The sequence below is a fragment of the Monodelphis domestica genome, chromosome 2, assembly GCF_027887165.1.
Source record: "Monodelphis domestica isolate mMonDom1 chromosome 2, mMonDom1.pri, whole genome shotgun sequence".
NCBI classification, from domain to species: Eukaryota; Metazoa; Chordata; class Mammalia; order Didelphimorphia; family Didelphidae; genus Monodelphis; species Monodelphis domestica.
Genome location: NC_077228.1, coordinates 191,931,722 through 191,959,321, shown reverse-complemented (window position 1 = coordinate 191,959,321; position 27,600 = coordinate 191,931,722). Strand labels below are relative to the sequence as shown.

Here is a 27,600-nt window from a genome sequence, read left to right as displayed (position 1 = left end):
CAGGAATTTCTTTGAGTCATGATTGATTTTAGAATTGATACAATGGAGATACTTGGAATCAATCTCCACCCTATTCAGTCCTAACAGGATTGAGTAAGGGCTGCAGCCTAGATCAAAATTTAATTATTCCAATCTCTACCCTACTCAGGTTAACAGGATTTAGAAAGGGCTGTAGCAAAGGAGCAAAGATTTAATCATTTGAAAATATGACCTTCAACAGACATGTGCAAAGCCTCTGGGCGGTCCTGGGTTAAGCTAGAGCCTCCATTGGCACAGGGAAATTGATGGACAGTGATTGGTAGATGGGAGAACTGAGGGGAGGCAACTTGGATGGTTTCCTTAAAGATCGGGGGGTCTGAAGACTCGGGGGGTTGTTGAGAAGTTGGTCGGTGTGGTTGGTGTGGCTCTGAGAAGCTTGCTCTGAAGGAAGCTGAAAGTGGGGGCCTCTGAGACTGTTTCTCCATTTTGGTCACGTGAGTAATAGGGACTGATCTCTTTTCTTTGCCTCAGCTATCTAAGGGCTTGGGCCTTTTGGCCCAGCCTAAACAGAAGGGGTATTTAAGCCCTATTCCCTTCTCTCCCTTTTTCTCTCTCTCTATCTCTAATTCCTTTCTTCCTCCTATTGAAATTAAACTCCATAAAAGGTTGACAGCTGACTTGAGTTTTCATTTAGTTATTACATAGCTGAATTCCTTGGCGACCTTAAATTAATATATATCAGTCTTTTAAAGTGATTCCCTTGTCACAAGACAATGTTTAAAATAAAGCCCAATATCAAATTTTGGAGCAGCAGAGTAAAAAAAAAAAGGTTAGAGTAAAACATTTTTCTAGCCTAAGAAAACTTAAGAGGCTGAAAGAAGTCTATGAAAACAGGGTGGAGACCTCTCTGGAACCCCCACCCAACAGTGGCAATAGCAGCCTCAGCAGAAGCTCCCAGAGCTCCTAGCCCAGAGGCAATAAGGGCATCAAACAACTGGTTAGAAAAAAAATTACAGGGGACCTTTGCTGGGACTGGGGCACAGCTGGTAATTATTGGCAACTCTACTGTCCATATACAGTTCTGGGTTATAATTCCAGGATAGAGAGGAATGCTGGAGGTCAATCACAAAGGAAGCCGGAGCCCCAGTCAGGTTCAAAGCAAAGAGGAACACTGGACCAGATGGCCTCGTAGCTAAAGGTCAGAGTTCAGATCAGGAGAGGAATAACTATACTTCTCCCAGGATCACATCCTCTTGTGAACCCAAAAAAACCTATAGATCCCTAGAACTACCTTTAAAAACAGCAGCATGAAACAGCCTGAAGCTTAGGACAGGTGTTACAAGGGAATCACTTTAAAAGACTGATATATATTAATTTAAGGTCGCCAAGGAATCAGCTATGTAATTCCTAAATGAAAACTTAAGTCAGCCGTCAATCTTTTATGGAGTTTAATTACAATAGGAGGAAGTAATTAGAAATAGAGAGAGAGCAAAGGGAGAGAAGGAAATAGGGCTTAAATACCCCTTCTGTTTAGGCTGGGCCAAAAGGCCCAAGCCCTTAGATAGCTGGGGCAAAGAAAAGAGATCAGTCCCTATTACTCACGTGACCAAAATGGAGAAACAGTCTCAGAGGCCCCCACCTTCAGCTTCCTTCAGAGCAAGCTTCTCAGAGACCACACCGACCAACTACTCCCCCTCCTCCAGTCTTCAGACCCTCCTATCTTTTAGGAAACCATCCAAGTTCCTCCCCTCAGTTCTCCCATCTACCAATCACTGTTCATCAATTTCCCTGTGCCAATGGAGGCTCTAGCTTAACCCAGGACCGCCCAGAGGTTTCTGGCTTTTTGCACATGTCTCTTGAAGGTCATATTTTCAAATGATTAAATCTTTGCTCCTTTGCTACAGCCCTTTCTAAATCCTGATAACCTGAGTAGGGTAGAGATTGGAATAATTAAATTTTGATCTAGGCTGCAGCCCTTACTCAATCCTGTTAGGACTGAATAGGGTGGAGACTGATTCCAAGTATCTCCATTGTATCAATTCTAAAATCAATCATGACTCAAAGAAATTCCTGTTCTATGCTTAAGCTGTAAACCTCAAATTTCCTTAGACTTATAATTGTTGAAAATTTCACCATTGGGATATTTCATACCTGGAAAATTTCTTACTGATAATCTATTGGAATGGGAACTCCATTGGCATGGGAGGTTCCTTCTCTTCCCTTCTTAAGATTACTTTAGGACAGAAACCTTTTGCTGAACAATGGAAAGGGCTTTGATCTATGCTTAAGCATAGAACAGGAATTTCTTTGAGTCTTGATTGATTTAGAATTGATACAATGGAGATACTTGGAATAAATCTCCACCCTATTCAGTCCTAACAGGATTGAGTAAGGGCTGCAGCCTAGATCAAAATTTAATTATTCCAATCTCTACCATACTCAAGTTAACAGGATTTAGAAAGGGCTGTAGCAAAGGAGTATAGATTTAATCATTGGAAAATATGACCTTCAACAGACATGTGCAAAAAGCCAGAAACCTCTGGGCGGTCCTGGGTTAAGCGAGAGCCTCCATTGACAGGGAAATTGATGAAGAGTGATTGGTAGATGTGAGGACTGAGGGGAGGCAACTTGGATGGTTTCCTTAAAGATAGGAGGGTCTGGAGACTGGAGGAGAGGATTGAGTTTTTGGTCGGTGTGGTTCCTGGGCTCTGAGGAAGCTTGCTCTGAAGGAAGCTGAAGGTGGGGGCCTCTGAGACTGTTTCTCCATTTTGGACATGTGAGTGAAAGGGACTGATCTCTTTTCTTTGCCCCAGCTATCTAAGGGCTTGGGCCTTTTGGCCCAGCCTAAACAGAGGGGGTATTTAAGCCCTATTCCCTTCTCTCCCCTTTCTCTCTCTATATATATCTCTAATTCCTTTCTTGCTCCTATTGTAATTAACCTCCAAAAAAGGCTGACGGCTGACTTGAGTTTTTCATTTAGGAATTACATAGCTGATTCCTTGGCGACCTTAAATTAATATATATCAGTCTTTTAAAGTGATTCCCTTGTAACATTGTGGCTGACCACATGGGAGTCTAAAGAATCCTCTCAATAAAACTTTTTCCTTGCCTTTTTACTATACTGTTTCACCACTTAGTCCTTTTTTTTTTAACAAAAAACTTGGCTTAAAGACACAGCTGCTAGAACACGTGAGTATAAAAAACTTTTTCTCTTTTCTCCTTAAGTTAAATTGGAATCAGCAGTTTTTTCTTTTTCTTCCTTTTAATCTTAAGGGACAGCTGGGTAGCTCAGCGGATTGAGAGCCAGCCCTAGAGGCAGAAGGTCCTGGGTTCAAATCGGACCTCAGATACTTCCCAGCTGTGTGACTCTGATAGACAGAAAACAGCTGTTTTTAAATCTCAGCAACAGGACTCTAAAGTCCTGGCTGGAAGAACTGTTTCTAAATATCCTTTCCCTTAAGGAACAACTTCCTGCATTAAAAAAAAAAAAAAAACCCTGTGGAAAGTTTGTTGCTTTGCCCTGCTCCCCACGTGTTTTGTGAAATTACAAAATATATATATAAAAATGGGTACTACATTCTTTGACAATTATATGGCAGCTGAAGAAGTAGGGGCATTGAGGAATGAAGGATACCTCCAAATTTTTATATTAATAGGTACTGTCATTTTTGTACTCCTCAATACTATATTTAGAGATGAAAAAATAAAAAATATTGAGGATAAAATAAAACAAAATGAGGATAAAATAAAACAAAATGAGGATAAAATAAAACAAAATGAGGATAAAATAAAACAAAATGAGGATAAAATAAAACAAAATGAGGATAAAATAAAACAAAATGAGGATAAAATAGAAAATGTTGAGGATAAAATGAAAAAAAATGAGGATAAAATAGAAAATATTGAGGATAAAATAGAAAAAATTGAGGATAAAATAGGAAATATTGAGAATAAAATAGAAAAACTTGAGGATAAAATAGGAAATATTGAGAATAAAATAGGAAATATTGAGGATAAAATGGGAGATATGGAAGATAAAATAGGAAAAATTGAGGATAAAATGCAAGCCCAATTAGAAGATCTAAAAAGTTTCTTACAGGATCAATTGGCAAAAAACCACTCTACCAGAAACAGACCTGTTTCTGAACCTTTGAATGAGGAAATTTCCTTCCCTGAAATAGAGATGGAAAATACCTTCCCTATAGCCCAGTTAACAGACTGCTTCTCTCGTGTAGTGCAAATCTTGTCTGAATTTAATCCCCAAAACCCTTCCCCTGCAATCCCAGCTTCTCATGTTCCTTCTCCTACAGAAAACCAAATTCCAATGCAAGGGAGATCTTGTCCTCCTAGAGAAACCTGTCCTTGTCAAACTGACCCACAGGTGCAAAATCCAACTAGAGGCCTGTTTCCTCTAAGAGAAGTACCTGAAATAGGACGAAATGGGGATGTGGTGACTTTAAGACATAGGATACCGTTTACTCCCCAAGAAATAAATGAATTTACACGAAATATCCCCACATATGAACAAGATCCTTTTCTAGTAACAAAAAAGATGGGAGACATATTTTTTCAATATAATCCGTCTTACAAGGACGTTGAGAGCTTACTACAGGCTTTTTTAAGTGAACGTGAAAAAAATAAAATAATTGCTCATGTCAACAAAACCCGGGGGCGTAATGCAGCACATTGGCCATCTCAGGATCCCGAATGGGACTATAATAATCCTGAGGACTATCTACAACTATACCGTTGTAGAGAGGCCATCCTCACGGCAATGAAGGAATGTGCAGACAGTACAGATAAGTGGATGGAACTGGAAAAAATTAAGCAAAAGGAAAACGAAACACCCTCCAGATTTATGGACAGAATTATCGAGTTTGGGGACAGATACTTAGATTGGGACTTAAATAAAGAGAATAGTTTAAGACAAGTTAGAAGAATCTTTGTAAACAATTCTTGCAAAGTAATTAAAAATTATTTTAAAACACAATGCCCAAGATGGTCAGATATGGACCTTGAAGAATTGCGAAAAACAGCTATATATGTTTTTAAGGGAAACGAAGAAAAGGAGAAAGAGAATAATGATGACATGGAGGAAATGAAGAAAAAAATGAGATGTGTAATAGATAGGATAACTAAATTAGAAAGTGGGCATGATAATGAACCAACGACAATTGCCCCTCTCCAGAAATCCAATTATCAATCCATTACTTGCCACTTCTGTGAGAAGAAGGGCCACAAAATGATGGAATGTAGAACCTTTCTTAAGATGTTTGGAAGGAATACACAGTTTAATAATGGTTTTAGAAATAATAACTATAGAAATTATGATAATGGTTATAGAAACCAAAATTCTAGAAATTATAATAATGACTATGGAAATAACTATAATGAATATAGAAATAAGAGCTTTAGAAACCAGAATTATAGAAATAGGAATTGGGAATTTAATGACAATGTTCCAATTAAAGAAAATTATAATGAAAATGAACAACAACAATATATGAGAAATGGAGCTCGTCCAAAAAATACTCGAGGTGCTAATGACCCTCAGAGAGGTGCCCTTCAGGGGGGTGCCCAAGGAATATCCCAAACACAATGATGGTGCCCGGGGGGGGCTGGGGCACAGGAATCAGAGGATACAACCTTTGATTTCCCAGACCCTGATGTCCTACTACCCGTTGTCCCTATCCACTGCCCTCCCCATACTAATGAACCCCATGTTACCTTAAAAGTGGGTAACACCTATTATGATTGTCTATTAGACACCGGAGCTTCCTGGTCTGTATTAAAGAGAACACCTGATTTACAATGTTATTCTATTGGCTCAGAGAATGTAATGGGAGTATCAGGAATAACCCAAAGAGTTAAAAGACTTCCTCCTAGAATGGTGTCTGTAGGACCCCTAGAGGTACAACACTCTTTCCTTTTGATGCCTGACTCCCCTTTAAATTTGCTGGGGAGGGACCTTCTATGCAAACTCAGAGCCACAATAACCTGCTCCCCAGATGGCTCATTATCATTAGAAGTACCAGAGGAATCTTTAAATTTACTCCCTGTACTTCTCTCGGAAAACCAGGAGGCAAAAGAACCTTCCATTTTTGAAATACCTAAAGATATACCGGAGTCTCTTTGGGCCACATCTTCTTCTGACGTAGGCTTACTCAAATCTGCTGTTCCTGTGCAGATAAAAACTAAATCTAGCCCACCTCCTTCTATCCCTCAGTATCCCCTCTCAAAGGAGGCAATTGAGGGTATTACACCAGTTATTAACTCATTAATAGAACAGGGAATAATAATCCCTTGCAAATCTGAATACAACACGCCCATCCTGCCAATTAAAAAACCAAAAAAAGGACCCGATGGCAAGCACATCTATAGATTCGTACAGGATCTAAGGGCAGTGAATAATCATGTTATAAAGAGACACTCTGTAGTTTCTAACATACATACTATTATTTCATCTATTCCTAGCACAGCTACATACTTTACAGTAGTAGACTTGTGTTCAGCTTTCTTTTCCATACCAATACATGAAAACTCCAGGCATATTTTTGCTTTCACCTGGAAGGGCTCACAATATACCTGGTGTCGGCTGCCACAGGGTTATGTCGAAAGTCCGAGCTTATTTGAGCAAATTTTGAGCCAAGACACAGACAATATAACATTTAAAAATAGCAAATTAATCAAATATGTAGATGATCTACTCTTGGCTTCAACAGATGCAGAAACATGTCAAGAAGATAGCAAACACCTTCTTTTGGAATTGCACAAAAGAGGACATAAAATCTCTAAGGATAAAGTTCAATGGTGTCTCCAAAAAGTAGAATATTTGGGATTCATCTTGACTGCGGGTGCTCGTTATATTTCTCCAAAACGAATTGAGAACATTCAAAAATTGAGTGCTCCTACCACTAAGAAACAGCTGAGAGCAATTTTAGGAGCAACAGGGTTTTGTAGACAATGGATTCCTTGCTATGGGGAAATCACTAAACCCCTTATAGCATTAACAAAGGATTTGGTTCCTGAACCCCTCAAATTAGAGCCTGAACACTTGTCAGCTCTAACAGATCTGAAAAAGGCTATCATGTCTGCCCCTGCTCTAGGCATCCCAGATTACAACAAGCCATTTACTTTATATGTGCATGAGCGAAGAGGAGTAGCCTCTGGTGTGTTAACTCAGACTTTGGGACCTTCTCAGCGCCCAATTGCTTATTATTCTGCCCAACTAGACCCAGTAGCAGCAGGAGCACCACCATGCCTTAGAGGAGTAGCTGCTACAGCCTTACTAGTAACAAAAACCGTTGATTTAGTATTGGGATGTCCATTAACAATAATGTGCCCACATGAGATTGAAGCATTATTGGTAAAACATAGAACACAGGCATTCTCGGATCAGAGAATTACAAGGTATGAAATAACCTTATTAAATAGTGAAAATATTACCTTGAAACGCTGTTCAACTCTTAACCCTGCCACCTTGCTTCCAGATTTACCCACTTCAGGAGAACCACTACATAACTGTGAAACATTAGTGTCCATGGCAGAAAAGCCTCGAGATAATCTCTTGGACACTCCCTTAGACAATGCAGATCTGATTTTATTTACCGATGGTTCCTCTTTTATGAGGGATGGCATACGTTACACTGGAGCTGCCGTAGTCTCAGAATTTGCCACTGAATGGTCAGCTTCACTACCTTCTAACATTAGCGCTCAAGGAGCAGAACTCATAGCTCTAAAACAAGCTTGTATAATTGCCAAGGATAAAAAGGCAACTATTTATACAGATTCTAGATATGCTTTCGGCATTTGTCACTCAGTCGGGATGCTATGGCTCCAAAGAGGATTTTTAACCTCAGCTGGAAAATCCATAGCTAATGCAGAAATTATTAATGAAGTTCTTTCTGCTCTCAAACTGCCTAAAGCCCTAGCTGTAGTTCATTGCTCTGCCCATACAGGTGGCTCTGACCCTGTCTCTAGAGGAAATGACCGAGCAGATGCCGCTGCAAAACTAGCAGCCATAGAAGGACCTGGATTAATTTTAACATTAACAACCACTGATAATTTAAATTTATCACTCTCCTATAATGAAAAGGAAGTGGAAAAATGGAAACAAAAATTTAAAGCAAAACAAATTAATGGAGTATGGGTGTCACCTGAAGGAAAACCCCTGCTCCCTAGAAGTTTCTATAACCAAATTTGCCAATCTATTCATAAAAATGGTCATTTTGGCACCCAGGGCATCGTGGACTCTGTCAAGAGAGTATGGATAGCCCCTGGTATAACTACTGTAGCCTCTAAAGTATGTTCAGCCTGTCCTATTTGCCAGGCATATAACCAACATGCATATCGTGGAAAAGCCTTTGGGGGACGTCCTCTGGCTTACACACCTTTTGAACATCTACAGATAGATTTCATAACAATGCCAAAGGCTGGACGTTATAAATTTTGTCTAGTAATTGTAGATCAACTAACCAGATGGCCAGAAGCATTTCCTACGACCCGAGCCACAGCAGATTTTGTTGCAAAGATACTTTTAAAAGAAATTATTCCTCGTTTTGGCCTACCAGCACGTATTGACTCCGATAGAGGGAGTCATTTTACCGATTCTGTCTTAAATGAAATATATTCTTGCTTGGGAATAACTCCAAAATTCCATGTTCCATATCACCCCCAGAGCTCAGGCCAAGTGGAGAGGATGAATAAAGAACTTAAGACTATGATTGGCAAATTATGCACTGAGACCCATTTAAAATGGCCTGAAATTCTCCCTCTGGCCCTATTTTATCTTAGAAGCAGGCCTAGAGGAGACTTACATATTTCACCATTTGAGATGCTTTTTGGACATCCGCCTATACAGGCTAAGCCTTTCTCCCCGGCTTATACATCGCTATTAGGGGGAGATATTACTATTGCTTCCTATATACAGGAGTTACAGCACAAACTACGTGAACTTCATGAATCCGGAGCTGCAGTACAAGCTGGACCATTAGACTTTTCTCTGCATGACCTGAACCCAGGAGATAAAGTTTATATCAAGAATTTCAAGCGAACTGGAGCAACTCAACCTTCATGGGAAGGACCATTCCAAATATTATTAACTACTCCAACATCTATAAAGATTGGAGAAAGAGACTCTTGGATTCACTGCTCACATGTGAAGAAAGCATCTTCTGCTGAGACTGATTGACTCTATCCTATCATATGAATTGTGACTCTATCTTATCATATGAATTGGAGATAATAATCCATAGACAAATGGATGCTGGTTTTTTTTCAAGAATATATTGAATTACTGATTTTTTTCTTATTTTTTCTTATTTTTTTTCTTTTATTTTTTGATCAGAATATTTGATTTTTTCTCATTTTTGTACTGAAGGTACACATAATTAATATTAATATTTTTTCCCTGCAGTAATACAAGTTAATATATATACTCTTGCTATAATATCAATATATGCCTAAAAGCTTTAAACTATGGGAACCTGCCATTTATTGATAAAATATTATAGGACTGTGATTAATGTTTGTGTCTGATTCCAGGAAAAGGGATAAAAACAAGGAGCACAGACTAAACCTGAATAGTGCCAATAGAGCACACATGAAATATTAAAGTGAGACTCAAGGTTGCGACGCTTAACTTATGTTTAAGTCGTAGGACTTCCTTGTATCTACACTCCTTTCGAAGTACTCAAACAAGTACAAAGCTTGACTATCATGCTGGCTCCCTATATCTCTGAAAAAAAAAATCAGAGAAGGGAATGACATTTCCCCATCAAAATAGAATTCTAATTCTTTCCTTCTTATATTATGGCAACTTCCTGTAGTCTTGGCTACAAATGGCTAAGTGAAATATTACTGTATTCTGTCCTACATACTTGTGGGATAGAAATTACTTTAAACTGGACCTATACAAGGCCTATTTTGAATTTTTCTTATGTTTTTGATTATTTTTCTAGTCTTTTGATAATTGACACATACAACCCCATAACTGAACATTGCATTCTGAGCTAAACTTGATATTTTTTTTTAAATACTTACTTCAGGGGGGATTGTATTTTAATTTAAAATCTAAGAATTTTTGAATTTTTTTTTTGTTTGAGATTTTATTTTTATAAAAATCCAAGACTTTTGTTTAAGATTTTACTTTTATAAAAAATTCAAAGATTTTGATTTTGTTCAAGAAAAGATCTTCAAGAAAGAAGCTTGAAACTTTTATATCCAGAAAATGAACTGTTGCAGAAAGATGCCAAAAACCTACACTTCATCAAGAAGATCAAGAATGAACTTTGGATGTGATTGATTGGACTGAACTTTTGATTGAACATTTATTGTAACATTTATGCCAAAAGGGACTGCCCCTAATTTGGCTTTCTGTCAATGCGCCTAGCAAACATTGGTTTTGCTTTCTTTTCTTTTCTATTTCCTCTCTCACTATTCTAATTTCTCTTAGAAATTGAATATTGTGTATATCTTTAGTTAGAAGTGAATTTAGAACTACAAAATGATTATGTTAAATGATCAATGGGGAGACTAGTCTCCCAATGATCATCAGGGGGGATTGTAAACCTCAAATTTCCTTAGACTTATAATTGTTGAAAATTTCACCATTGGGATATTTCATACCTGGAAAATTTCTTACTGATAATCTATTGGAATGGGAACTCCATTGGCATGGGAGGTTCCTTCTCTTCCCTTCTTAAGATTACTTTAGGACAGAAACCTTTTGCTGAACAATGGAAAGGGCTTTGATCTATGCTTAAGCATAGAACAGGAATTTCTTTGAGTCTTGATTGATTTAGAATTGATACAATGGAGATACTTGGAATAAATCTCCACCCTATTCAGTCCTAACAGGATTGAGTAAGGGCTGCAGCCTAGATCAAAATTTAATTATTCCAATCTCTACCATACTCAAGTTAACAGGATTTAGAAAGGGCTGTAGCAAAGGAGTATAGATTTAATCATTGGAAAATATGACCTTCAACAGACATGTGCAAAAAGCCAGAAACCTCTGGGCGGTCCTGGGTTAAGCGAGAGCCTCCATTGACAGGGAAATTGATGAAGAGTGATTGGTAGATGTGAGGACTGAGGGGAGGCAACTTGGATGGTTTCCTTAAAGATAGGAGGGTCTGGAGACTGGAGGAGAGGATTGAGTTTTTGGTCGGTGTGGTTCCTGGGCTCTGAGGAAGCTTGCTCTGAAGGAAGCTGAAGGTGGGGGCCTCTGAGACTGTTTCTCCATTTTGGACATGTGAGTGAAAGGGACTGATCTCTTTTCTTTGCCCCAGCTATCTAAGGGCTTGGGCCTTTTGGCCCAGCCTAAACAGAGGGGGTATTTAAGCCCTATTCCCTTCTCTCCCCTTTCTCTCTCTATATATATCTCTAATTCCTTTCTTGCTCCTATTGTAATTAACCTCCAAAAAAGGCTGACGGCTGACTTGAGTTTTTCATTTAGGAATTACATAGCTGATTCCTTGGCGACCTTAAATTAATATATATCAGTCTTTTAAAGTGATTCCCTTGTAACAAAGCATAGGTCAAAGTCCTTTCCATTGTTCAGCAAAGGGTTTCTGTCCTAAAGTAATCTTAAGAAGGGAAGAGAAGGAACCTCCCATGCCAATGGGGTTCCCATTCCAATAGACTATCAGTAAGAAATTTTCCAAGTATGAAATATCCCAATGGTGAAATTTCCAACATTTATAAGTCTAAGGAAATTTGAGGTTTACACAGGCTAAGACCCCCCCCCACACACACATATATTCTACCCCACCCCCAGGCAGAGGTCAACCTTGGCATAAAGTTCAAAGTCAAGAAATAGTTTGGAAAAATGAACAAATGAGCAAAAGACTTTGACCATAAAAAGCTACTTCATGGCAGGGAAGATCATGATGCCATGACATAATCTCAGAAGACTACAATGTGAAAACAGCTTTTAAAAATCTCAGAAAAATGCTAATTGGACCCAAATGAGATAAAAAGTACTAGAGGAAAAATTAGATAGGAAAGGAGAGATGCAAGAAATTTTTGAAAAGAGAATTAACAGCTTGGTAAAAGAGGCACAAAAATACTAACAAAAAAAATCTTCAAAAGCAGAATTGGCCAACTGGAAAAAATGGTATAAAATCTCATTGAAGAAAAGAATTTCTTAAAACTTAGAACTGAGAAAGCAAAAGCTAATGACTCCATGAGACATCATGAAACACTCAAAGAAAATAAAAAGAATAAAAACTAACAAAAAATGTGAAGTACCTCATTTGAAAACCAACTGTCCTGTAAAAAAGATCCAAGCAAGACCATTTAAAAATTATTGGACTACCTAAAAGCTATGATCAAATAAAAAATCTAGGCATCATATTTCAAGAAATTATCCAGAAAAACTGCCCTGATATCTTAGATCCAAAAGGATAAATAGAAATTGAAAGAATCCACCAATCACTTTCTGAAGGATATTCCATAATGAAAACTATCAGGAATATTACAGTCAAATTCCAGACCTTGCAGGTCAAGAAGAGAAAATATTACAAACAGCCAGAAAGAAACAATTCAAATATTGTGGAACCACAGTCAAGATCACGTAAGAATTAGAAGCTTCTATGTTAAAGGGTAGAGGGCTCAGAATATAATACTCAGAATGCAAAAGACCTAGGATTACTACCAAGAACAATCAACCCAGCAAAGCCAAATATAATCTTTGGGATGAGAGGATGGGGTGAAGTGAGAGGATAGATATTTAAAGAAAGAGAAGGCTTTCAAACATTCTTCATGAAAAGACCATAGCTGAATAGAAAACTGACTTTCAAAGAGAAGACTGAAAAGAAGCATAAAGAGTAAGCATAAATTGGAAGAACAAAAGATCAAGGATATCCAGGGAAATCATGAAAAAAAATGCAAAGGAAGGAGGACTTGCAGTCCCAGATCTCAAACTATACTATAAAGCAGTGGTTATCAAAACAATTTGGTACTGGCTAAGAGACAGAAAGGAGGCTCAGTGGAATAGACTTGGCGTAATGATCTCAGCAAGACAGTTTATGACAAACCCAAAGACCCCAGCTTTTGGGACAAAAATCCATTATTTGATAAAAACTGCTGGGAAAATTGGAAGACAGTGTGGGAGAGATTAGGTTTGGATCAACACCTCACACCCTACACCAAGATAAATTCAGAATGGGTGAATGACTTGAACATAAAGAAGAAAACTATAAGTAAATTAGGTGAACACAGAATAGTATACATGTCAGACCTTTGGGAAGGGAAAGACTTTAAAACCAAGCAAGAGCTAGAAAAAAAGTCACAAAATGTAAAATAAATAATTTTGACTACATCAAATTAAAAAGTTTTTGTACAAACAAAACCAATGTAACTAAAATCAGAAGGGTAGCAACAAATTGGGAAACAATCTTCATAAAAACCTCAGACAAAGGTTTAATTACTCAAATTTACAAAGAGCTAAATCAATTGTACAAAAAATCAAGCCATTCTCCAATTGAATGGGCAAGGGACATGAACAGGCAGTTCTCAGCCAAAGAAATCAAAACTATTAATAAGCACATGAAAGTGTTCTACATCTCTTATAATCAGAGAGATGCAAATCAAAACAACTCTGAGGTATCACCTCACACCTAGCAGATTGGCTAACATGATGGCAAAGGAAAGTAATGAATGCTGGAGGGGATGTGGCAAAGTGGGGACACTAATTCATTGCTGGTGGAGTTGTGAATTGATCCAACTATTCTGGAGGACAATTTGGAACTATGCCCAAAGGGTGATAAAAGACTGTCTGCCCTTTGATCCAGCCATAACACTGCTGGGCTTGTACCCCAAAGAGATAAGGAAAAAGACTTGTACAAGAATATTCATAGCTGCACTCTTTGTGGTGGCCAAAAATTGGAAAATGAGGGGATGCCCTTCAATTGGGGAATGGCTGAACAAATTGTGGTATATGTTGGTGATGGAATACTATTGTGCTCAAACGAATAATAAAGTGGAGGAATTCCATGGAGACTGGAACAACCTCCAGGAAGTGATGCAGAGCGAAAGGAGCAGAACCAGGAAAACATCGTACACAGAGACTGATACATTGTGGTACAATGGAAGGTCATGGACTTCTCCATTAGTGGCAATGCAATGTCCCTGAACAATCTGCAGGGATCTAAAAAACACTATCCACAAGCAGAAGATAAACTGTGGGAGTAAAAACACCTATGAAAAGCAACTGCTTGACTACAGGGGTGGAGGAGATATGACTGAGGAGACTCTGAATACCAACAACATGGAAATGGGTTTGAATCAAGAACACATGTGATACCCAGTGGAATTGTGTGTGGGCTATGGGAGAGGTGGTGGGAGGGAGGGAGGGGAGGGAAGAAAAGAAAATGATCATTGTTTCCAATGAATAATGTTTGGAAATGACCAAATAAAAATTAAAAAAAATAAAAAAAATTTTAATTAAATTTAAAAATTAATAAAATTAAATTAAATAAAAAAGAGTAAACATAAAGAGTAATCATAAATGACTCAATAAAGTTAAATTTACATTTCCATATCGGAAGATGATACATGTAATTTCCATGAGACTCATTATTGTTATTGTTTAATCATTTTTCAATTGTCTCTTATTCTTCACACCCCATTTGGGGATTTCTTGGTAAAGATACTGGAGTGATTAGCCATTTCCTTCTCTAGCTCATTTTATATTTGAGGAAACTGAAGTAATCAGGGTTAAGTGACTTGCCCTGGGTCATACAGTTAGCAAGTGCCGGAGGACAGAGTTGAAACTCAAGAGTTTTTCTTCTCTAGGTTTGGGACTAGGCCCTTTTCATCATTTAATTAGGGAGTTAAAAGGAGTATACATAAACAGAAGGCACGGGTATGAATTGATTATGTTGAAATAAATATCTCCCAAAAAAATGAGGTGAGAAAGAACAGGTGAAGTAGAGTAGGAAAAATATTCCTTATATAAAAGAAGCATGCAAAGAAGAGCTTTTTACGATGGAGGGAGAAATGGGATGGGCAAGGTTTAAACCTCACTTTCATCAGAATTGGTTCAAAGAAGGAATAATACACACACACACACTCACACTCAGTTGGACACAGAAATTTAACTTACCCAAGAAAGAAACAAGAATAAGATTGGATAAGAGAAGGGGAAGGGGAATGTAGTAAAAGGGAGGGCAGATTAAGGGAGGCAGTGGTTAGAAGCAAAATAAAATTTTGAGAAGGGACTAGGAAGAAGAGGAAGAGGGAGAGACAGGGAGGGAGGGAGGGAGGGAGAGGAACCATAGACAATGAAGTAATATTGAAAATGTTTGCATTTAATTTCTTTGATTAAGGCCTAATTTCTCAGATATAGTATAGAAGTATAGAACCAAGTCAAATTTATGAAAAGAGCTATTCCCCAATTGATAAACAGTCAAAGAATATTAACAGGCAGTTTTAAGAAGAAATCAAAGTTATCTATAGACATTTGAAAAAATGCTCTAAATCACTACTAATTAGAGAAAAGCAAATTAACACTATGAGGTAACATCTCACATCTATCAGAAATAGCAAATACTAGAGGGGATGAGGGAGAAAAAACAAGTACACTAAAAAACTATTGGTAGAGTTGTGAACTGATCTAACCATTCTGGAGAACAATTTGGAACTATTTCCAAAAGGATATTAAAAACATACAAACAACTCTATATACCCCTTGTCTTGGCAATTCCACTGTATCCCAAAGACCTCAAAGAAAAAAAAGGCCTTTATGTGCAAAAATATTTATATCAGCTCTTTTTCTGGTGCAAAGAATTGAAAACTGAGGGGATTTTCATCATTTGGGGAACTGGCTGAATAAGTTTTGATATATAATTGTGTTGGAGTATAATGGTACCATAAGAAATTCTTTTTTTTTTTTTTGGCCATAAGAAATTCTGAGGGAGGTAGTTTTAGAAATACATGGCAAGGGGGCAGCTGGGTAGCTCAGTGGATTAGGAGCCAGGCCTAGAGACAGCAGGTCCTAGGTTCAAATCTATTTTATTTGATTTAAAATTTCAGTTAGCAAGTATGTATTTTCTCCTAACTTGAAAAGAAAAAGAAACATGTCAAATATGTCGATTAAAACATTATGGGAGCAGCTGGGTGGCTCAGTGAATTGAGATCTAGGCCTAGAGATGGGAGGTCCTGGGTTCAAATTTGGTCTTAGATACTTCCCAGCTGTGTGACCCTGGGCAAGTCACTTAACCCCGATTGCCTAGCCCTTACCACTCGTCTGCCTTGGAACCAACACACAGTATTGACTTCAAGACAGAAGGTGAGGGTTTTTAAAAAAGAAAAAGAAAAAAGAAATACATGGCAACAACTATATGAAACTAATGTAAAGTGAAGTGAAAAGAACTGGGTGATCGTTGTGCATGGTAAGAGCTAGGTTGTAATGATGATCAACTGTGAGTACTTTACTACTCTGATCAATACAATGATCCAAGACAATTCCAAAAGATTCGTGGTTAAAAACTGTCTTCCACTGCTAGAGAGAGAACTGATGAACCCTGAAGCTTTTTTCTATTTTAAATTTTTCTTGTCTTTTTAAAAAATATGGTTAATATAGAAAAATCTTTCCTATAATTTCACATGTATAATTGATATCATATTGCTTGCCTTCTCAGTAAATGTAGGAGGGTGGGAGAGAATTTTGAATTCAAAATTTAACAAGAAAAGAATGCTAAAAATAAATAATAAATTAAAATGTTTTAAAAAAAAACCCTAAAAATAAAAATAACTAGAAAAAAGCATAGAGGAAGAATTGCTTGAAAATCATGCATATAGAATATTCTTTTGCTATGCCACATAAGTGGCTTATTTCTAATGATGACAACAGAAAAACAGTAAAAAGATGACATTGCTGCACATGGTACCTTCTGATGCTTATGCAATTAACTTGCACTCTCCCTTATTTAAACTACATTTGAATGATTTAGCATGATGTATACATGATGTCCTAGTTTATTTGTCCCCCTAGGAGAAGGTAAGTTCATTGAGGGCAAAGACTTGTTTTACTTTTGTCTCTATTTCTTCCACCTAGTAGAAGCATAGATTTGGGAACTATAGAGATCACTTCAAACTCTAGCCTACTTGCTCTTTCTCATGAATAATGTTACATTTCTCATCTCCCTACCTCTGCATGGCCTGTCTTCCTCCTCACACTTTCCTCTTAGAAGTCCTAGCTTCCTTTAAAAGTTCAGCCCAAGTAATACCTCCTACATAAGGTCTTTCCCAATCCTATCCCCAAAAGCCAGTGTTCCCCTTAACACACACCAATTATCTTGTACAAAATTTGTGTTTATTTATATGCATTCTTATTGTTTCTCCTAAAAGAATGTGTGCCTCTTGAAGGCAGGAATTGTTTCATTTTTGTCTCTGTATACACAGGCTGCGCAACATAAAAATGCTTAATAAATATTTAACAGATTGATCTTCAAGATCTTCATTTTACATCTGAGGAAACTAAGGTCTGGAGCCATCTTGGAATCAATATTATGTATTGGTTCCAAGGCAGAAGAGTGGTAAGAGCTAGGCAAAGGGGTTAAGTACCTTGTCCAAGGTCACACAGCTAGGAAGTATCTGAGATTATATTTGAATCCAGGACCTCCAGTCTCTAGGCCTGAGCTTAAAATTTCAATCCACTGAGCCACTTAGCTGCTCAAGGTCCAGAGCTTTTGATATAGAACCAAAGGTGGAGAGGCTGATTAAGGAAGGTTCTACTTCAAAATATCTTCAAGCTTAGTTTAGTTCAAACTTGGCAAAATTCAACTTTTCAAATAAACTAAAAAACTCTATAAAACCTTATGATTTTTCTGATATTCCTCCCTGAAGGCACAGATACTCCATAAATATTCATTGAAACCCCAAGTATTTAGGCCCATCACCAGTCAACTTCACTCTAAATAGATTTTCAAGAAGCAGCGCAGTATAGCGAAAAGAACACTTAAGTTTGGAGGCAGAGGACCTGGATGTTGGCTCTGCCACTCTTGACCTGTCTAACCTTGATCAATTTTAGATGAGTGCCTCCAGTTCTAAATCTAGGATCTAACATGAGAAAAATGATATATATTTGGGTCAAAGGGAGTCAAGGGGTGGGGAGGGTTGTGTTAATAAAGCAGAAAAGCTTAGGAGCCAGAAGACATGGGTTCAAACTGGTTTTGCCATTGGATCTGTGGGACTCTGGTTGAATCATATAATCTTTCTAGGTCTCAGCTTCCTCATTGCAAAAGGAGTAAATTGGATTACATTCCTCAAAGGTCCATTCCAGTTTTAAACCTCTGATTTTATGAACTTCTGGATTATAATTTGTAACTTTCAACTTTATTATTAAAAACCTTATTTTGACAAGAAAGGGAGGGGTCTACTCAGCAACAGGAAATTACTCCTGCAATGAGATGAGTAAAAGAACTGTTACAAAACCCACTTCTTTGGGAAAATCATACTCCTTGAAAATTTATTTTAGTCCTACTGCTTAATCTTCACGGAGTCAGCAGCTTTAGTGCCTTCAGAAAAAAAGAATTCAAGGCCAAAATGGGGGTGAGAGCCACCATAGAAGTAGGATCTCTTTATAGACCCTTTTTACCTGGGGGGAGGGGAGAACAGAGGAAAGAGACAGACAGATAGACACACAGCGACAGAGAGACAGAGATGGAAAAGGTCTGAGTCCTCTTCAGTTTCAGGGCTGCAGCTCTCTTCCTCCCTTCCATCATGGACCTGTAGGGTTGGCTACTACGAAATTCAATTTAACAAACATTTATTAGGCGCTAACCAAATGCAAGGAAACTGCTAAGGTCCAGGGATACAAAGGGAAAAGTGAAGCAAGCCTCCCTCCACGGGGAACTTTGGGAAGAGGAGATATAGGCCATATACAGGGATAGGAGGGAACCAGCAATTATTTAAGCACCTACTATGAGCCAGGCACAAGACTAAGCTCTCTTCATATTCTGGGAGAAGTCAGGCCATGAGGTCTGCGAATTGGAGGAGGGGAAGACCATGACTGTCCCCCAAGCAGCCCCATAAGGAGTTATACGATTTTGACGTGGGGAGAGATCTTGAAAATGGAACCCGACCCCAAATTCAGATCAATCCTGGGTACGGCCGGAGCGGTTCTGGTTTGGGGGCCGCATTTCATCGAATTTCCTAGTATTGAGCGACAATTCCCACATGCAAGGCCCCAGGCTGGGACCCCGGGCTGCCGTCGGGGCTGCGCGCCCCGGCCGGCCCGGCTACTTACCAGCCGTTGACCTCATTCTGGGAGTTCACATCCACCCCGCTCTCCACCAACTTCTGCACCTCGTGGATGTCCCCCAGGGCCGCGGCCTCCCTCAGCCTCTCCTGCTGCTCCTTCTCCTCCAGCTGGGCGCTCATCTTTCCCCCAGGGCCGCCTCCTCCTCCTCCTCCCAGCAGCCCTACAGCCCGAGCCCGCAGCAGCTAGTGCGGCCTCTGCCTGCCCTGCCTGGGGCCTGGCTGCCTGCCTGTCAGTGCCGCGCCCGCCCGCGCCCCAGCCCGCGCCCTCGCCGCGGCCTCCCCAAGGCCATGGGCCCGGCGTGAGCGAGAGCGAGAGCGAGGGGGAGGAGGATTGTCGCCCCCCGGGGCTTCCCTCACAGCCGCTGCCCGCGCCGCCGTTGCCTCGGGGGCCGCGCTAAGCCCGCCCGCCAGCCGGCCCACTCTGGGGGGACTCTGTTAGGTGTTACAACCCTGACCTAGATACTTTCAGTTCCTACGGCCAGAGAGGCCGAGAGGCCCGGCGGGGCTGTCCCGGGCTTTATGTAACTGCTCCGCGGGGTGATGGGCCATTGATGAATCACTGGCTATTTTTAGTCCTCCCCTTCCCCCCGCTTTCTTTTTTCTCTCTTTCCTGTTCATTCCCTTCCTCCTCCTCCTCTTCCCTCCTTTCCATCTACATCCTCTCCTCCTCCACATTGATTTCTTTCCTCTCTTCTTCCTCCCCCTCGTTTCCAGTCCCCTCTTCTCAGTTCCTTTTTCCTTCCCAGCCTTTCCCCACTTTCCTCCTCCCCCTTTCTCTTCTCTTTATTCTCTTCCTCATCTTCCCATTCCCTTCCTCTTCCACTAATTCACTCTTTTCCAGTTTCCTCTTCCCTCCTTCCCATTCCTTTTTTCTCCTTCATTTCCACTCCAGTCTTCTCCCTTTTTATTCTCTATTTCTCCTTTCTCCTGTCCTTTAACCTAATTGATTTATCTATAGTTATTAAGTGCTTGCTATGTGATAGTCACTGTGTTAAATAAATACAAAAAGAGGCAAAAGATAATCTAATAGAGGAGACAATATGCAAGGAAACATATACAAAGCAACTTATTAACAATATAAATAGGACATAATTTAAAGTGGGAAAGCACCCCTTCCCCCTTTCCATATCTTTTCCTCCTCCTTTTCTCCCTACTTCTCATTCTTTTTCTCCTTTCCCCTACTCTTTTTCCTTTACTTCCACTCCCCTCTTCTCCCTCTCCATCTCTTCTTCCTCTTCTTCCCCTTTCCCACTTCCCTTCTTCCCACCATCCTCTTCATTCTCTCCTTCTAACTTCCCTCTCACTCCTCTTTCCTTCCTCCCCTTCCTTTCTCTTCTCTACTCACTACTTTTCTTTTTCCTCTTTTTCCTTCTCTTTTCCTCCCTCTCTTCTTTCCCCCTCCTTTACATTCAACCTTTCTTCCCTCTCATTCCCCTCCTCCCATTTTCCCATTTTCTCTTTTCCTTTCTCCCCTTCTTCCCATTCCTTTATTTCCACTCATCTTTTTTCTTTCCTCCCCTACTTTTTCCACTTTCTTCCTCTCCTCCCTTTTCCTCCTTCCCTCTTTCTTTTTCCCACTTCATTTTTCCATTCCCCTCCCTGCTTTCATCTCTTCCCCTCCCCCACGTTTCCAGTCCAAATAATGGAGAAGGGAAAGATATCTCTGTAAGTCAGAAATGACTAAACCCCTGGTGCAAGCCTTTGGACCAGACTCAGAAATATGGAGTTCCTCTTTGATTGTCACTTATTTCAGCCATTTCTTACTCAGAATGGGGGAAATAGACTAGGAAATGATAGACATCAGGGGCAGTTCACCTGCGCTGTGATCCTCCTCCATGGAAGTATCATGGATTGGAACTGTCAGTGCTCCTAGATAAAGTCCATCTTGACCCACCTCTGCATAACTGATAGCTATATTATAGTTTCTTTTTGTTGTGCTTGAGATCTTGCTATTTGTCTAGTTTGCTTTGTGTAACAGCTAGAATTACAGGTATTCAGTGTTGGGCTTTTTAAAAAAAGCAAAACTTTTAAAGTGATTTTTTAAGTCTGCTTTTAGGCAAATGTGTTTTTATTTTAATGTACCACCGGCTGCAAACTAAGTTAACTAGTAATTAATTACTCAAGAAAGCTATTGTAGGAGTAAAAAAAGAAGGAAATAAAACATTTAAATAAGAAGTATGCTGTTTCTGCTCCCAGAAGATCCTAAAAAGCTATTGGGGTGAGGGTAAGTGGAGAGATGACTAAAATCTTGCTTTGATGTTCATATATATATATATATATATATATATATATGTATATATATATATGTATATAAATATATAAACAAATATAATTTAGATCCTTGCCTAATCAACCTACTGAAAGGTTGAACTAGAGTTAGCACTGCTTTTCCCATGAGGGGAGTAGAAAACACAGCTGAGCTAGCCCAAGTGCTTCAGAGAGATCTTGAGGTCTGGAGGCTTCAGAAACATCACTGAGGGAGGAGGGAAGGAAGAGGGAATGAATCAGGAAGGGACAAAATTAGGTGTTGAGTTTTCATTTCAGTTTCTCTTGGGGCTCCCTAGTGCACTCAAAGAAAGCTTTCTCTTGCTGATCGTGAGGAAAAGCCCTCCTGTGTGTATCTATTGAAAAATTTTAAAAGTAGGGCATACCTCATGCTTCTTGAATGTAACTTAGCTCCTAATGTAAGTTGATAGCAGTTATAAAGTGGCATGTAAATTTTCAAACATATATCATAATAGAAAGGGGGGCTTAGTTTCTTCTCCCTAATAATAATAGTATCTATATATTTTAAAATTTCCACAGTGCTTTACAAGTGTTGTTTTATTTTATCCTCATAACAACTTAAGGTAGGTGCTATTCTTAACCTTTTTTATTATGGATCAGGAAACTGACCAGATCAAGAAACAGAGAGATTAAATGACTGATTCTCCAGGGTCATAAAACTCAGTCTGTCTGAAGCAGTATCACTGCTGGTCAATCATCTTTTTTTTTTACAGAGGAGGAAACTGATGCTCAGAGATCACATAGGTGGTAACAGAGGAAGAATTTAAGCCAATGTTCTCAGACTTAACTCTTATAAAAGTGAAACTCAATGGAACTAGTTCATTGTTCTTTCTGTGATACAAAATTTATCTAATTTCTTTATCTGCAAAGACATACAATTTTATCCAACTCTCAATAGACTCTTTTTGTCTCCTTTATACCAAGTATAGACAGTAAATATTTGAGTTGAATTAAAATTTAATTGACCACAGTGAAGATTCAGCATATGTAGTCATGTCGGTTTTCATTCATATAATATATAGTAAACATCACAATTATTTTCTTTGTAATCTTGGAAAAGTCATGGTAAAAACCCTCTCTGCTCCAGTTTCCTCTTTAAAACAGAGTAGACTAATTTCTGTTCTTCCTACTTCAGATTTTGACCCAAAGAAGACAAAATTAAACAGGTTTCTGGTATTCATTCTTTGAGAGTGGGGAGGATTAGGGAATGGAGTCCAAACTTCTGAATGTATCTTGGCAACTTAGTCTACCAAAGCCTACGTGCTTCTGCTCTGAAATTATAATTAGTTCACTGAGAACTAAAGTGATTTGTTCAGTTACATAAACAATATGGAAGAGAGAGGACTTGAACTCAGGACATCCTGACTCCAGGGCTAGCTCACTATACACTATGTCATGCTATTATTTTATTTCCTTCAAAAACACACTCTTACTTTCTGTCTTAGTAACAACTCTTAAGACATAAAGGTAAGGGCCAGGCAATTGAGTTAAGTGACTTACCAAGGGTCAGACAATTACAAAATGTCTAAGGATATCCACTGAGCCCTTCTCAGTATCATTTCTAAGATAGAACAACAACAAGGAGTTAAGTAACTTGCCCAGGGTCACATAGATAGGAAATCTCGGAGTTCAGATTTGAATCCAGGTCCTAGAGTACAGGCCTGGTTCTCTATCCACTGTACTATCTAGCTGACCTCCAGTTACACTTTCAACAAACCTTTATTATAGTCCTACCATGTTTCCTCATCTGTAAAATGAGGCAGTTGGAATAGTAATGGTTTCATGTGCCAGGTATGGCATTGAATACTAGGTACAAAAACAAAACTCAAAACAATCTTTGCACTTAGGTAGCTTTTTATTAGAGGAAACATGCATACATAAAGAATAAACATAAAAGCTATCCAAAATAATCACAAAATAGTGAGGGGAAGGCTCTTACATAGTAGAGCCCTGGATTTGGTGTAAAGAACACCTTGCTTCAAATTCTACCTAATTCAAATCTGACTTCAGAAACTTCCTGTGATTTTGCGCAAGTCACTTAACACCAATTATCTAGTCCTTTCTGCTCTTCTGTCTTAGAATTGGTACTAAGACAGAAGGTTGTGTTTATTTTAAAATTTTATTTTATAAATAAATCTCCACATAATTTTTCTGAAGTTATATGATCCATATTGTCTCCCTCCATTCTACCCTCCTTTCTCCAGGAGCTGACAAGCAATTCAGTCTGGGTTATACATGTATTATCTTGTAAAATATTTCCATATTATTCATTTTGGTAAATGAATAATCTTATAAAACTGAAACTCCAAAACAATACCCAAATAAGTGATAAATCATGTTTTATCTTCATTTCTACTCCAATAGTTCTTTCTCTATAGGTGGATAGCATTCTTTTTCATAAGTCCCTCAGAATTTTCCTGTATTACTGTATTGCTGTTAGTAGCAAAGTTTATCACATTTGATTGTTCCACAATATTGCAGTTGCTGTGTACAATGTTCTCCTGGTTCTGCTTATTTCACTCTGCATCAGTTCATTTAGTTCTTTCCAGCTAGAAGGTATTTTAACAAAATTCTGCTTAAGACTCTTAACTGTATCTACCAGGGAAAGTCACTTAAGTCAATCAATAAACATTTAATTAAGGCTTACTCTGGGCCAGGTACTATATTATGCTAATTGCTGGGGAGGCAGAGGCAAAAGGCAATTTTGTGTTGTAGAAGAGTGGACTAAGTACCTGGGAGCTCTAAATTTATGATCTAACTGGCCTCCAAATGGAAGTGGTCCTACTTCAAGGAAAGTACTTCGCAAATTTTAACAGTTTAGTACTGTCAACATGGAAATATAGAGATTCCAGGTCCTATTAGTAGCGCTAACCTCTTTTCCCTTGATTAAAGAGTGATTTTGACTATTTAATAGTTCAGCGTTTTTTCTAGTTGACAGTACATTTTTTTAAAAAATAAATTTCAATGGTAGTGAGCATCTAGCACAACCTTTTATTCTACAAATGAGGAAAACTGAGGCCCAGAGAGGAAATGACTTGCCCAAGATCATGCAGTGTATTTAATATGGATTTCCTGGCCCCCTTGCTAGAACACACCACTTTTAAGTAAATACTGTGAAACTGATTTGGAGGACTATTCTTGGGGGGAAAATAAATTCACAAAGCATGTTCCATTTTTGTTTTGTCTTCCCAAAGGTCAGACAGGGTTATGAGGCAGTGAGAGAGCCAGCAGGAACTGGCTGGAAGGACTGACACAGGGGTTAGGTAGAGAAGAGGCAGGGGCAGTGGGAGGGGCCAGACGCTCTGGTCCAACAAGGACTATAAGACCCAGGAGACACCGGGAGGAAGACCGCGAGATTGGTGGGAGCCGTCAACCCTGGGTGCGTTCTCGCGGGCGCCCGCGCAAGGCACGCCGGGAAGCTGTTCGCGCCGCTGCCGCCATTTTGACTCGTCTCCTTTTCAGCGGCGGCCGCGGCCCCTGTTGCCGAAGAGCGGCGGGGAGCGAGCGAGGGACGGCGTCGGCGTCGGCGTCGCTGGGGAGTTTCTTCTCTGGATCCCAAGGCTGTGGAAGCAGCCGCCCGTTGGGAGGCATCATGATTTCGGCCGCGCAGTTGTTGGATGAGTTAATGGGCCGAGACAGGAACTTGGCCCCTGACGAGAAGCGCAGCAACGTGCGATGGGATCATGAGAGCGTGAGTTCCGGGGCCTGGGGCTGGTCTGGGCCTGGGGCGGGGCGGGGCGAGTTCTGGGGGCGATTTGGGGAGTTAGCTGAGGGGTCCAGGTGGTTCGGGCTCGTGGGTCGGTCCTCCGCCGGAGGGAGGGGCTCGCCTTGGGGCTAACTCCTTTGTAAATAATAACAATAATGGTACTATGGAGGCCCACGCGGGAAGGAGAGAGTTTCTATTTCCTAGACTTGAGAGGCGCGGCCTCCTGCTGGGGTGGAGGACGGGGGTTGTGTGCGTGGGGGGGGGTGGAGGGAGAGAATCACCATATCCTGCTTCTCATCCACTCTACTGCCCCTGTTAAGTTTCGGCGTAGCGTGGGGTGTATATGTGTGTACTCTTCGGGCCTCGCTGCCCTGGCCAGCCCGCGCTTCTTCCGCCGCCCAGGTATTCCACCTCGGGGTATGCATTTCTGTGGCTTTCTGAGAGACCTGTCAGAGTGGATGGGAGGGCGTGTGTGCGCCGAGAAACTTCGCCTGCCTGGTGAAGAGGGCCTGTCGTCGGCCCCGGGCCTGAGAGAGACGGTACTTAATAGCCAGGACACCCTCCACAGCTGATTGTCTACTCTATAAGATCGTGGCTAAAACGTGCAGTCGGGATTTTTTTTTCTTTTTTTTTTTGCAGGGAAACAATGTATATAGTTTTCCCAAGAGTGAAAAAAAAATTTTTTTTACTTTGTCACTGTCCAAAAGGAAAGACCCTGCTGCTCTGGTGGTCGTTTTTTTTTCTCCATAAACACTGTGACGTAATAGATAAGTGCTTTAAGGAATTGCAAAACAAAGATCTCTCTGTGAGGTTTGAAGTCAAGTGAGCAAACATTTATTAAGTGGTTAATAACATACTGGGTACCGTGCTAAGACCAGGAAGGTTGTAAAATAGTATCTGATTCGTGAGACTGAGAGGTGGCTAATTAGTTTGACGAACCTGAAACGGATGGGGGGGGGTAAACTGACTCCTTCCTTTCACTGAAAAAAAGTTGTGGGTTTTTGTTGTTTCCTGCTTTAAAATTATCATGAATTGTTGCTTGTTAGCTAATCCATTTTGTGGACAGTAATTCTCATACACATACTTTAACATGTGGGAAGTTTCCCGAAAGATCTTTTTGCCCAATTGGATTTCTTCACACTTAATTGGAACTTAATTGTGAGAAAGGAGGAAACTTGAAATTCATAATAAGCTACATTGGGCTTGACAGTTTCTGGCCTGTAGACAGCCCTAGTAGCTTCAGGTACCAGAGCCTTCATTTTTTGGAGATTCACCTCCACCCAACTTGGTACCCACTCATCTCTACAGTAGAGATGGAAAGAGGATAAGAACTATATTTAAAGTTAGTTGCAAGCTTTCTCTTAGTCACCTGCTGTGTCTTAGGGCAATGCTAGGCATGCTGAATGAATGTGTGTGTGGGGTGTTTGCAGAAATGAACGCTCGGAAGGAACTTTAATAAGTCTTAGGTGAAACTTTTCTTTATACTTAGAAAACCTGTAAAATAGATTAAGGGTACTTATTAAAATGCACCTAGTTATAATACTTCTAGTTCTTGGGTAATTTCTTTTTTAGCTACCTTGTTTTTCTTGTTTTCCCTGAAAACAAGGTCTTTTCCTTCATGCATTACGACATGCTTGATGCTATTGTCTTAATGCTTTAAGAGATAGTGGTAGAATGCTAACTAGCCCGATAAAATGTGTAAAATGTGCTAAGTACTGTGCAAACTTAGAGAAACTAATCCTTAAATAGGCTAAGAGCTCCTATCCTCAAGGAGCTTATAGTCTACAGATTCTGGCTATTCTTTCTGCACTTCCTGCCTCCCACATAGTGTTTGTGATAAAAGTTAGTCATGCTTTTTGAAGGGCTGTTGGCAATTATTTAAAGTTCATAAAGTTAAAAAATTGTATTTTCATAATTTTTTACATGGTAATAAGCAAGTAGTATTGGGTAAGAATAAAAGCCATGTTTTACTAAGAATCTAATTACAGTTATAACAATGAACTCTCCTGAGGTCACATCCATTTAATTTGCATATTATTTTCAAGTTGACTAATATAATACTAATTCCTGCCTCTGATTATCTAGCCTTTCCTACTCTTAGAGTCAAAACACTCATTTAGGCTTGATTATTTAATATAGATTTTTATCAGCAGCTTAGTTCCATCTTTCCTTTATCCCCACCTTGGCTTCTCTCAGCAAGAAAAGCCATTTGAATTTGGAGTTCCTTTGTTTCTATTTTATTTGATTTAAAATTTCAGTTAGCAAGTATGTATTTTCTCCTAACTTGAAAAGAAAAAGAAACATGTCAAATATGTCGATTAAAACATTATGGGAGCAGCTGGGTGGCTCAGTGGATTGAGATC

The 27,600-nt window shown here is 39.5% G+C and overlaps 2 protein-coding genes across 11 annotated transcripts in view; one reads left to right on the top strand and one right to left on the bottom strand.

The window, feature by feature from the left end:
* The window catches only part of ANKRD40 (ankyrin repeat domain 40), a 40,253-nt gene extending 20,502 nt beyond the window's left edge, over positions 1–19,751 (bottom strand). Inside the window, exon 1 of the mRNA XM_001364299.5 lies at positions 19,232–19,751. Within this exon, the coding sequence (XP_001364336.2) occupies positions 19,232–19,365 (134 nt within the window). The 5' untranslated portion in view covers positions 19,366–19,751. The remainder of the gene's footprint in view (positions 1–19,231) is intronic.
* Positions 19,752–24,886: 5,135 nt separating this feature from the next.
* Positions 24,887–27,600, top strand: part of LUC7L3 (LUC7 like 3 pre-mRNA splicing factor) — a 55,986-nt gene continuing 53,272 nt past the window's right edge. For all 10 annotated transcript variants that reach the window (XR_008916347.1, XR_008916346.1, XR_008916344.1 and 7 more), the window contains exon 1: positions 24,887–25,222. Coding sequence is in view for 3 of the 10 variants with exons in the window: in XM_001364224.4 (XP_001364261.2) it covers positions 25,124–25,222 (99 nt within the window). In the remaining 7 variants the exon portion in view is untranslated. The remainder of the gene's footprint in view (positions 25,223–27,600) is intronic.